This window comes from Rhynchophorus ferrugineus, unplaced genomic scaffold (assembly GCF_030347505.1).
Source record: "Rhynchophorus ferrugineus isolate W39M unplaced genomic scaffold, kcgeb_rfMv2 rfM2, whole genome shotgun sequence".
Lineage (NCBI taxonomy): Eukaryota > Metazoa > Arthropoda > Insecta > Coleoptera > Curculionidae > Rhynchophorus > Rhynchophorus ferrugineus.
Genome location: NW_027472581.1, coordinates 18,445,222 through 18,458,146, shown reverse-complemented (window position 1 = coordinate 18,458,146; position 12,925 = coordinate 18,445,222). Strand labels below are relative to the sequence as shown.

The 12,925-nt window shown below is 29.5% G+C and overlaps 1 protein-coding gene across 3 annotated transcripts in view; it reads left to right on the top strand.

Annotated features, from left to right (window-relative positions):
* Positions 1-12,925, top strand: part of LOC143190054 (uncharacterized) — a 25,140-nt gene extending 12,215 nt beyond the window's left edge. The window contains exons 1-2 of one of the 3 annotated variants that reach the window (XM_076394137.1): positions 7,018-7,164; positions 12,580-12,925. In XM_076394137.1, the coding sequence (XP_076250252.1) occupies positions 7,090-7,164; positions 12,580-12,822 (318 nt within the window). In that variant the 5' untranslated portion in view covers positions 7,018-7,089 and the 3' untranslated portion in view covers positions 12,823-12,925. Of the gene's footprint in view, positions 1-7,017; positions 7,165-12,342; positions 12,501-12,579 lie in introns of those variants that run through there. The other 2 variants (XM_076394136.1, XR_013004151.1) reach the window with 2 other exon arrangements.

Genomic DNA, 12,925 nt, shown 5'->3' with positions numbered 1-12,925 from the left:
CTCAACACTTAAACCTATTACGACTGTAGTTTCACAGGGTAGTGTCTTGGAACCACACCTGTATCCGTTATATAGTGCTAATATCCAAACAACAAAAGATATAGCACGTGGAACATTTGCCGATGCATAGTTTCGTCTAAGGGTGTAGAAAATGTACAAGTAGCAGTTAATAAGATCTACTAATAGACTAGAGACTGGAAAATACAGCATTTTGTCCATGTTAATTCACTTGACGGATGTCCGATTTCTCAATTAGAATCAGCTAAATACCTCAAAATATATCTCGATTAAATTGGAAACATCATGTTAGATAAAAAGCATAGTAGATTAGACTCAAAGTTAAGCAACTATACTGGTTAGACGGAAGATACTGTCAACTTGAGCTAAAATCAAAAAGATTGGTTTGTCAATCATAAAGCCAATATGGACCTATGGTGTGCAAATATGAGGTCGCAGTACATCAAACCAACTAGTAATTCAATGTATTCAAAACAAAGTTCACGTAATCAACGAAGAGCTGCGCGATGACCTCGAAATCAAATGGATATACGAAGCGATCCAAGATTTCGTCTTAAACCATAAAATAAGGTTGCTAAATCACAGCAAGGTGAAAGCACTACAGCTACTGGACAACACGCGGGAAATTAAAAAGAAACCAAACCACACGAACTTATATAACAGTATATAAGTGTATTCTTAACTTAACTGTAACTTAAAGTAGTTTAATTTTATTTTAATTTCTGAAATACGTACTGTTGTTTTAATCCCTTACTCGCCTTGCTTGTCTATTAATACAACAGAACAGTAGTAATAAATTAATTTGTAAATTAAGATTCTATTAAGCAGATTTAATTAATAAAAAAATATTAACTATGATCAGAAGCTTTAGACATCGACCATAGAGTAATATATAGAGCGTTAACTTATTACAAATAATTTCAGAATTGTTTTGCGTGGTCTCAGCAGGAAGGCGCTGGGAACGTCGTTTCGCTGAATTTAATTGGTTAGTTTAATTTACCATTACAGGCACCTATAAAGAAAATATTTCAATAGGAAAGCATTTTATTGGTCGAGGACTTCGTACGCATCACGTGACCAACCTCTGACGTCACATTCTTCTGACCAATTAAATTTCAAATAAAACCCAAATGTAATTTTTCAAAATAATTTATTCAAATAAAATTCTATATAAATACAAATATTATAAAATATCATAAGTATATAATGAATATATATAATCAATATAAGTAAAAAATAATGGAATATCAATATATAAATAAAAAATAATTAAATGTGAATATAAGATAGGCTGCAATCTAATTGAATACGTCAAGAACGTCTGATACTGGCAAGATCTCTTGGCAATTTAATCAAAATTGTCTATTAAGCTTTTTTCCGATTTCATATTTCTGTAGTGCTATCAATTTAAATAACATGTATTAAAATTTTCTCATTCTGAAAACAGAGCAGCACAGCGTCTGCAAAATCTGCGTCAGTTTATATTTTACTTGCTTGTTCAACGCAAAAATGTATTGAGACAAGTTATAATTATTTATACAATGTTTGTTAATTGTGAAAATTGCGGAACGGATCATTAAAACCTTTAAATTGTATGATATACGTTAGAATGCAGAAAACATATCAAAAAGTAATACTTTAAACAACGACGACAAAGAATGAAAATGTTTGATATATATCAAAATTACTACTGCGCTCTTATTATGGGAAAATCGAGGAGTTAAAGAGGCAGCTTAAAGATCTATTAACATTATAATAAAACAACTTCTTGTCTATAAAATCAAGCTCATCTTGTTGATCTACAAATTGTATAATTTTGTTTTGTATTCATATATTTTTTAAACATCTTTGTTGAAAAGGTTATCTCGGTTAAGGAGCCTTAAAAATAATTAAGTTTTTAATTGATGGCACTTTACAAGCAACTTTTTAAAAGGTAACAAAAACTTTTCATGTAGTATAATCACATTTACCTTCAATGTAATTTTGCCACAGCTCAATTTGGACACATTTTGGTATTAAAAGATGGGTCATATTTTCCTAATTACTTTTATTGTATTCCTATGAATAACAATGTATATGAATATCATAGAAAAAATAGAAATTTTACAGTATAGGCGACCTTGGGGAAATGTTTTGTTTAGTTCAATCAACGGTAGCGCTGCGATCGCAAATTGTGATTGGCTACTTTAAATTCCTGGTGCCGTCACTAACATAGAACGTGATTGGTCGATCAAATTGTGTGAAATCAGCATTCTCCATGGGTGTCCATTTTTAAGTTTGTTATTTGAAGGTTTTGGTTTTTGTTCAGATCAAGAAATCTTCGTGTTACGTTTTGCATATTTTCTATTTTACATTAATTATTATGGAGTAATAACATAAAAATTGATGACATTGCGTTAGTGTAGTAAAAGATGTAGTGTACCGGTGTCTAAATCTACTACGGAAATTAGACATCGTTTCCCAAAGAATGATTTCGCTCATTTCCAAAAATGGGTTGATCAAGTAAATATTAGTAAGTTACCTGGATAAACCCCAATGCAAATATATCAACGTCATGGTGTCTGCTACAGACATTTTAGTGAAAAATTCAGAATTACCCTTCCTTCATGAACAGGTATTAGGGTAAATGCATATCCAACATTGCTTTTATCAGGTACATATAAAATTATCTATCTACTACATGTCTGTTTATATATTGTCTGTTTACAGAAAATCAAAATCTACTTATGAAGATGTTAGTAGTAATAAAATTAATTATACTATCAAGTTGTTCGTATGCTGTCAGTGTGATGTCTCTACATAAAGAAGTCTTGCAAGAAGGTAGTAATTAAGATAACTGGATAATTAGTAATAATAAATACTAATTTTAATTGTAAAGTATCCCTAAAATATTTGTAATACTTTAACTTTTTAGAACAATCAGTGTTCAATAATTTTATAGTAGAGGTATTATATATTTAAATTTGATTGCTTTGTTAAGAAAATATTTGTTACGGTTCCATCAATTAAAAATTGAATTGCTACTTTTAGGGGATTTATTATCTTAAAGAAATTTGTTTTGTCTAAATTTACAAATAACTATATTTGTTTAACAAATCTTAACCAAGTTTGCTTAAAGAATTTTTTTGGATCTAGTAGGGGTCATAGAGGTAAAAACAGCATCCTTCATCTAGTATGTTCGAGAAATCTTTAAAAGGGCACATAACTTCAATTTTTTCACATCAGTTAGATGACTTATATTCTTTTTTAACGGGAGATCTAGTACCACTTGAGGTTGTTAAATCACCAGTTGAGTCTATATTTTTAGTTCCAGAGAACTTTGCTCTGAGAAAAACAAGAATCTAATATTGTATTTTAGTCTTATTTCAGGCTATTTAACAAAACTTCTGAAAAAGAGGCAACATGCAATATTTGTCTACATTCTGTATTAAGTAGTTCCACAGATTAAATACATCTAAAATCTAAATATCTTTAAAAAACACATAAATTTTTAGCGTTTCAACTGTCCAATCCATAATGATTTTCAAGACCAAATTTTAAAAGTTATTGTGAGGTGTGATTGTATTTTTGATTTAATGACGTTTATGCAATGTCAACAGGGAAGGATTTAAAGTTTACCTTGAATATATCAAAATAAGTTAAAACTCTAATAGATCCCGTTAAATTGATGACACTAAACAAATGTGGGAGGGCGTTATAGAAGAATTATAGATATTTTAATTTTGCCTAAAATAGAGTTCATAATTGTTTTTTTTTGTTTTTTGTTTATATATATTTATATTATTTACACTTATGTATATTTGTATAGGATTTTATTTTAATAAATTAATTTTAAAAATTAAATTTGATTTTCATTTAAATACTATTCGCCAATAAATGTGATCAGTCACAAAATAATCAAGCGAAATGGCAGACCAATCAAAGAAAAGTATTTTCCTTACAGGTTTCTGCATAACTATTTTAAACTAACCAATCAAATTCACGTTGTCAGCGCCGCCAATGATTGAAGTAAGCAAAACTTTGCCCCCTACTTACCATTGGAGTTGCACACCCCTGATAAATATAAATGCTCTATATAAATAATTGTACAAGTACCAGGTAAAAGCAATGCCGAGTAATGCACATATTCTTAATTTAGCTAACTTGGGTTATTTCTTCCTAGGAAAACGACGCCTGGTTTTTTTATTTCCATACATATACTGGATACACAACACTTTTGAGAATGAAGATACATTATAATCAAATAATAGTGATTATAATTTAAAATGCTGATCGTACTCAATGTCAGACACACCAAAATGGCGTCCTAAACAAATCATAGGAACAAACAATCGGGTTACAGAACTTGGCCAATCAAATGCTTTCGTACGGAAATTCAAATGAACAAATAAAAAAGTGGTCTCAAAGCCATTGGTTGGACCAAAAAAACATTTCCATTATTTCGCCTGTTTAGGTAAAACCTGTATATATACTCTATGTACATTGTCACAGGTCAGCTTACGTGTGTTACAGTGTTTCGTTTGGAATGGCAATGACAGCCTTGTCAGGTACTGGTTTTATTGTTGATTTTGCAGACATCTAATATTTATTTGGGTTGATTACTATACCCCTGGCACATGTAAAACTCGACATGACCTAAAGTCTTTACAATACTATTAGATAACAACTTACCTCGACAACGAAGCCCACAACGCTTCATCAGCGGTCGCTGAATATCCAAATTCAATAGAGCGTTATTATGTTTACTAACTAAATACATTTGCTACACCATTTAATACGTTTTAAGTCTCCTAAATGTTAATAATAAGTTTATCATGCTATATACTGCGAATTATCCCTGTTATCCTGGTTAGGCCTCCATATATTACAGTAATTCCATTAATACGAGGGTGGTTCAAATATGATGGAGTCAAAGGTTGTAGATGGCGCGCATTTATGTTTTGAAGGTACATTTTGTTGAGGTAATATAATTATTTCATAGGCTAAATTAGAGGCAGATAATGCGAAAATAAGTATATAAGGTATGAATTATTAGTAAAATATTATAATTTTATAACACTCATTTTGTAGATTGTTATCGAACAAAGCATACATTTTTCTGTTAAATAATTCGTTTTCTGTCTATTTGTTATTATACTTATATCTTTTTGATTTTACAAATATTTTAAAACATATTTCGAATCAACACAAATATGGTAATAGAATCTTTGAAGAATGCATAAAAAACAAATACACCAAAAGGGTTCTAATCTGGTACTACTAATGTGGTAGATTTGCTAATTTGGAAAAGGATTTTGAACGTTGAAAGACCAAACATTAGTATCTATCAGGATCGTATAATTATTAATACATACAGTTCCGAAAAATGCAGGCAAAATTATAGTTGAATATTACAACAAAATATACAATGCAAATATCAATTAAATCTGCGAGAATAGTTGTAAAACTTTGTATTTTAGAGTGTGTAAGATTTGTGTGTATAGGCATGTCTGTAGCTATCCAGAGTATATGATAGTGAATACTCTGTACAAGCATGTGCATTTGGTGTATATGTATGAGAAAATAATGGTAAACTGGCTACTTTTACAGATAATGAGGTCGGGGAGAGCAGACACTGATTAAATTGCAAGACAAGCAATTAGAAAAAGCATACCAAAAAAAAAAACACAGTGAAGAGCGGAAGGAGCAAATAAGGAAAATGGCATCGATAACAGAATAGACAATATATCTACAGATTCGAAGTCAATTAATCAAGAATCTTAAATCGAAATTGTTAATAACATAGGGGTGGTGTTTAAGAGATTTAAAATGGTAAAAAAGCATTTCGAAAGGAAAATGTAAGATAAGTTATTTTGATTCAAATATTTATTTTAATATTTTATTTATATAGTTTGTGTGTATGGTTCCAAATTTGTATTACTTAGATTACATTTTTTTTATTTATTTTATTCCATTTTTCCGAAGAGTTTTATAAACCGACATAAATAATAAATCATAAAGCTTCAAATCTTATGTTATCAATTTATTCCAACTACTTCTATTAAGTACACCTTATATTTATACTATGCTAAAAATTCACAACACTTCGTTTAAGCATTTAACATTTTTCTTATTTTGAAATATCTGTAAAACTAGAAAGATGACCATATTTTATTCTTACCGTTACTATAATCTTTAAATAAGTTTTATTTTCATATTATTTAACGTAAAAATATATCCTTTGTTCCATAACAATCTACAAAATGAGTGTTATAAAATGATAATATTTTACAACAAAGTGTAAATACAAAATTAACCTAAAAATGACATCTAACTACAACTGAGACTGTGGTACGAATGGAGCGGTAGAGAAGGACGTGAGTTGTGAAAATTGTCAGGCTAGATTAGAACGAGTTCGCATGTGCAGTCCTAGCCAATACAAACTATAGGCATGTATGGATAGGTTTATTACTGTTGTCTCTCTGAAAGAAACCCTCGGAGGTCAAAGATTCAACACCGACGACTAGGTAGAGGAGTTCGTGCGCACATGGCTGTCCGAATTGCTCAAGGAATTCTTCGATACCGGCATCAAAAAACTTCCGGAAAGATGGACGAAATGCGTAACTAGTGAGTGGAAATACCTAGGAAAAGTAAATTCTTGTAAAGTTTTTCAATAGTAAATAAACGTGACAGGGTATTTGTCTCTATCATATTTGAGCCACCCTCGTAATACAATTAGGTATTTATATATACGTTTATACTCATTTGAAGAAAACATTTCTGGACCCTATAATTATTTATAATAATACCAACGATGATACTTCTGCAATAAAATAAAAGTGATTATCAAAATGTTAATTAAAACGCCTAGTAGCTATTTAATAATGTGATAATATGACATTTTTCTTATCTGGATATTTGTTGGATATTTATGGTCGATAATCCCAAGGGAATCATAGTATTATACTTCTTAGTGTTAGTACAAGGAATAAACGACACTGCATCTATATTTAAGGGATACATTCACCGGTTCAGTTACATTCAGATGCTGTCACTAAACATAACATATCTACAGATCACCACATCAACAATATGTTCAAGCATCTATTTATTATATCTCTTTGCGTCGTTTATTGTTATTCTACCGTACTAAGGTGTGACTTAATAGTAAGTACTAGTTTCTAGTTCAATTATTAGATTATTATTATATAACATATTAACCAACACATATCTGGTATATTTATGTAAAACACTTTTGTTTATTTTCACTTATGACATTTCCAAGGTAACTTAAGGGGGTTGTCTAGCCTGGAGCTAGCCTTTTTTATGGCGAACTTATATCTAATTCTTTCTGAGGATTCTAATGTTGGCTGAGCAGTTGCTGACTCCAATATTTCCCTTTTCGATGTGTTAATGGAAATGATTTGCGAATAACATGCTGTAGATGTAGTTTTTACTTCAATTTAAGACTCTAATGAAATTATAATTACGAATTGAAGCTTATTAAGAAATGATCTTCCACATTTGAGTTCATAATAATCTTGTCGATCTGAAAAGCAAACCTTCCTCTTTTGAAGTTTGATGTAGATCATTAGAGGTTTCCTGAAGTTTATCTATTTTTATTTTTAAAAGCTGTTTCTGCGCTAGAGTAAAATCGTTTTGAAAATAATTAATTTTATTAGAATCTTTACATCTTGGAAAATAACACTTATTATACAATAATATGTATTGAAACAAATTTTAGTTATGAGACTTGAGGTTCTAAATGAAATTAAAATATATTAAGAGTTCCAAAAAATAATTTTTGTACGGTTTAGAAAAAAAATGCACATTTTTTGTGGTCGATTTAGCTGGTAAAAAGAAAGCTTACGAGGCAATCTTAGTTTAGCTCAACTTCTGGTTATATATGTACCAATCTTATCTTATAAATTTGAGAAGAATCAATTAACAAGTTTTTGGGTATTGTCAATAACTCATATGGTCTTAGCAAGAATGTTGTACCTGAAACATAAAGTCTACCTTCCTTTTATTCAGAAAAGTCAGAGGTCACTTTCTCTTCCCTGCTTGAGCCCTGGCTTGTTTCCTGAAATCGCTCAAGCCTCTCTGTGAGCAATCGATGCGAGAATCTTTGCACTGATTTGAAATCAATCATTGTTTCCCAGAAATTCAGCTCTACGCCAATTATACCTACTATTTTTACCTTTAGGGAAGTTTTGATTGTAGAGTAATAGTAAGTACTTTTGTAATGTATTATATCGGTCATTCAAGTAATGTAATTGGTCAATTTAAATTTCCATTATAAGCACCTGTAAAAGAAACGTTTTTCTGTGAAGATATTTAATTAGTTCTTTGTTAAAGTTGACAGCTCTGACGTTACGTGTAATTTACCAATTAAATTTAAATAAAAAAAATTTAATTTCTAAAATAAATTTATTAAAAAAAGTACAATTAATAAAATAAATATAATCTGTACAAATAATTAGGTATAATGTACATATATGATATATAATTATGTATACAATTTAAATATAATATAAAAATAATTATGAAAAAAATCATAAATAAAGAACTTTGGAACAAATCAAAATCAAACAAAATATTCTGCCTTTTCCCCTTTTTGTATTTATTTAGTGCCATCAATTTAATGGGATCTATTAGGTTCTATCATTTTGTTTTTTTGTACTAAAAGTAAACTTTGAGTCTTTCACTGTTAAAATTCTGTTTCCCTGTTTTTTTCCCAAAGAATATGGCACACTTTATTTTAATATTTTATCTGATACATAATTATGGAGTGTACAATTAAAAGTTAAAACCTTTTGCATTTTAAAAATATATTTGACAATAAATATATACATTATCGACATGGTAATATTGCGGGATAAAATAAAACATATAGCTCATGGACCTACTGACGTATAATAAAACAATTTTCTGGGGCATGAGATTGCCTTGCCTCGATTGTTCGTATAAGAACATGTGTCTGTAATTGAAGCTATAGAGTCAAGTTGCAATTTCCCATCTCCTGGTAATACATCCCCTATTAGTATTGAATGTACTTATGATGGTCACTTTAAATGATTTCTCAAACATACTAGCCGAATGATCTATATTCCTGAATCGAGGAGCTCTAATAGATCATTATTACATTTTTAATTGATGGCACTTTAACAAATGTCTTCTTACTTGGGTAACAAGCACTATTTAAGTCCTGAATTGCTTTGTATTAAAATTTCTAGTGTATTAAACTTCGGTTAATCATCTCTTTATTATATATTATATTATTTATTATTATTATTATTACTATTATTTCAGAGATTGTTGAATTATCAAATAATTGATCCAAGAATAAAAGTAAATCGCAGTTTGCATAGCTTCTTTCGGAAGGGGATTAATGTCTAAAATTAAAAAATAAATATTTGATATTTTACATGATTATTAACATATATGAATAAACTTACCCTAACTTACAAGAAAACATGTTGTAACGACCATAAATGCCTTTGATACTTCATCCATATTTTTTTTGGGGGGGATTTTCAACATTATCCACCATTTTTTGAATCAGCCAAATACTTCTTCGAAGTATAAGGGTCTGAATTTCTTTATTATCTCTGCATACGGCTAAACAACAGTTCCTAGATCGAAAATTCACTTTACTTATTGTACTACCGACTTATATATACTAATGAACTAATAACTTAATCTCTAAACGCACTATTCCTTACGTCAGGCATACTGAAAACGGCGTCCGAAATAAATAAAGAATAAAGGTACCATAGAAACGAAATAAGTCAATCAAACATCGCGAGACATTTCCCCAATTTTTTTTATAAAATTAAATCTCTATTTCTCTGTAGTTTCGATGCGGTTTTTTGTCATATGTAGTAAAATTATAAAAAATGTTTGTTCAGAATGTCAGAGAGATAAATTAGTTATATTGTTTATTATGTTTAGAAAATTTTAATATTTATATCTTGGAATACCGTTTCTTGAATTGTTAAGAAGATAATATAATGTTGTACCTAAAATACTTTTTTTTTCTTCTTTGCATAATTAAAAAAGACAAGTTTGTTTGTTTAAATGAATACTGTAAACATATACAAAATAAAGGAAGTAATATAAAGATAATTATGATGAAGTGAAGTGATGATTATATACACGACATTTAAGATATCTGTTGTTCTGTAAGCTGTGTTCATGAAAATCTCGAATTATTCGAACAGTTTCTTTACAATTAACCATTCTGTTTCATAACAGTTGTTGTTGACCTTTTCTTTTTAATTCTGATGCTGGTTCCATCTCGACACTGGTGCTCTTAATTATTCTTGATTCTTGACTTCCACTGTTGACTCTGTTCTTACTAACTCTGTTTTTCACTTTCTGTTATGACTAAATCTTGTTTTTCATTGTAGGTAGATCTTATTTTATAGCGGAACATCTTCCCTCGGGTTCTTGGTGGTGGCTGAGAACTGAGAAGTGGCTGACGGGCCTGTAGTAGACAGATACAGTATGTTTTAAGAGTGGGCATGACATACACGTCACCTTCCATAAAATTGATTTAGCTTTGCCAGTTTTTCTCGTTTACATTCGAGAGGAAAATAAAAGAGCAACATTTTTATAAATTTGCACAAATTTGAATTCGGATGTCTTCGAATGGCCAGTCCATAAAATTTTTCCAATTCGCCAATTATTTATCAGTGAATCTCATCTCTTTCGTATAATTCATTGTTAACTTCCTTCAAATTTTTAAGGCTAATTCCCATTTTATTTTTTAACACGTCCAACACATTCTTTTTTAAGGACAACATAATAATTTCCATTTGTTTGTGCATTTAAAATACAGTTAAAAATTTTATTTTACTTATTATACATAACGCACTGAATGATTAGATGCCTGAGAGCTTTCTTAACTTTAATATAAATTTGTAAACTCACAGTTTTATGTAATATGTATCCACAAAATATAGATATTAGAACGGAATCTCCCATGCGTTACCTGTGAACAATTTTAGCGTTAATTTACCACTAGAGGGCGCGAGTGTCAATATGAGTAGCGGCAAATTTACATTAGTAATATTATTTCAAAGAAAACTTCATAACATTATTTATGTTTAATGACAATATATTATACTAAGAATATAAAAAAAGACAAAAACAATTTACACTTTTAAATATACAAAGTTAATAAAATATTGAATATATATATATATATATATATATATATATATATATATATATATATATATATATATATATACCTCATATATATATAATTGAAGACTATTTGTTTTGTAATATCTATTTAAATATTTTTTCGACAAATATTTATTGTAAGTATATAATTATAAGTATGGATGACTTAGGTTGTGTTATATTTAGATGTTGTAATAAAAAATGTTTCATTTTTGCCTTTTGCTATTCTGTTCACTTTTCTCATCCATCAATACAAAAACATAACTATTATTTTTTTAAACACGTCTTGTTGAGAATGCCCAATTCAGTTGACAGTGTTGAAAAATACAGGCATTTGTTGATAAAATATTGAACAGACTGGTTGTTGAGTTAAGTTTTGTGCATAATCTGGGAATTAAATAGAACAGTCGAGACATCATTTACCAACAAAGTAAAAAAAGTCCTTGGCTTTGTCAAATAACTTCTATTATACTGCCGGGTTTCAGTAACTTCACTGTTCAACTACTCACTAACATTTCCTGATATATTTGGATCAATGTTTTCCTTTTCCCATGCCACAGCTAAAATGGAGGCATGTTATATTTTTTAAATCACTTCATATTATAAAATACTTATAATTTAAATAACAACTGGAAACTGCATCCTTGTTAAGCAATGCTCTTCCACATTTCGGTTTGTAGTCAGCCTGTGTAAAATGTATACTACAAACCCTTTTGCTCTTATTTAAGACCTCATAAGAGATTCCCATCAGTTTTTCGTCGTTTATTGTTAAAAGCTATTATAATTAAATCGAAATTCTTTGTATACAGATGAAATTGTTTCTATAGTAATAATAGAGTATATAATCTAAGTATATAATTATAAAAAAAGTCCAAAATAATCAATAACTTCTTTATTATTCCTACCAAATATAAATACACGTACTCTAAAGCTGAATGTCAAATTTAATTTTGATGCCAAATTTAAACTTCAAGCCACCTAGCCGCAAATGAACAAACTAAAACACTGTTTAACATGTATCCATATAAGATCCCATTCTAAATTCTCAATATTTTCTGTATTTATCGTATCGGCAATTTAATGTTTTGTTGGTTGCATATTATTTTGTTTTCCAGCTGGTCAAAATAATATGAATACCTCATATATACAATTAATAAGATGTTGGGCCACCATTTGCTTTTAAAATAGTTCAGTGATTGCTTTTTTAGCCGTCATAACGTACATTACTTATCATGTTAACTGAGCAGTACATACGCTTCATATTTTTTACATGGAAACGGTGTTACGAACATGGATATACTAATTGCATGGTATTCATATTATTCTGCCCATCCATTGTATATAAAGTGAGTTAATAATATTTTATTAATGAGTAAATGTTTTTTGTAGGATCCACATAGCAAGGAAAGTGAACTATGTTGGAGGCAACTTTTATATAAAATTAAACCGTTGTCTCAAGTAACTTCAGAATCAGCAATGGAAGAAACTACCCTTCAGACACGGAACGCTGAGCTTAGCAATCTGCTGATGGAGATGTTCAAGAGCGATAAAACTAACGGTAAAAGAAATCCGGATTTGTCGGCTAATGTTCTCAAGTATATGACCGACTGGAGCCAGTATAAAGGAAACTAATATCGTAATAATTGAACATATATTTTCGCTAGGTATTAAAAGACCGTATTCTCATACAATGTTGGATAGATTGGGCAATATGTAATAAAGTATATACACATTA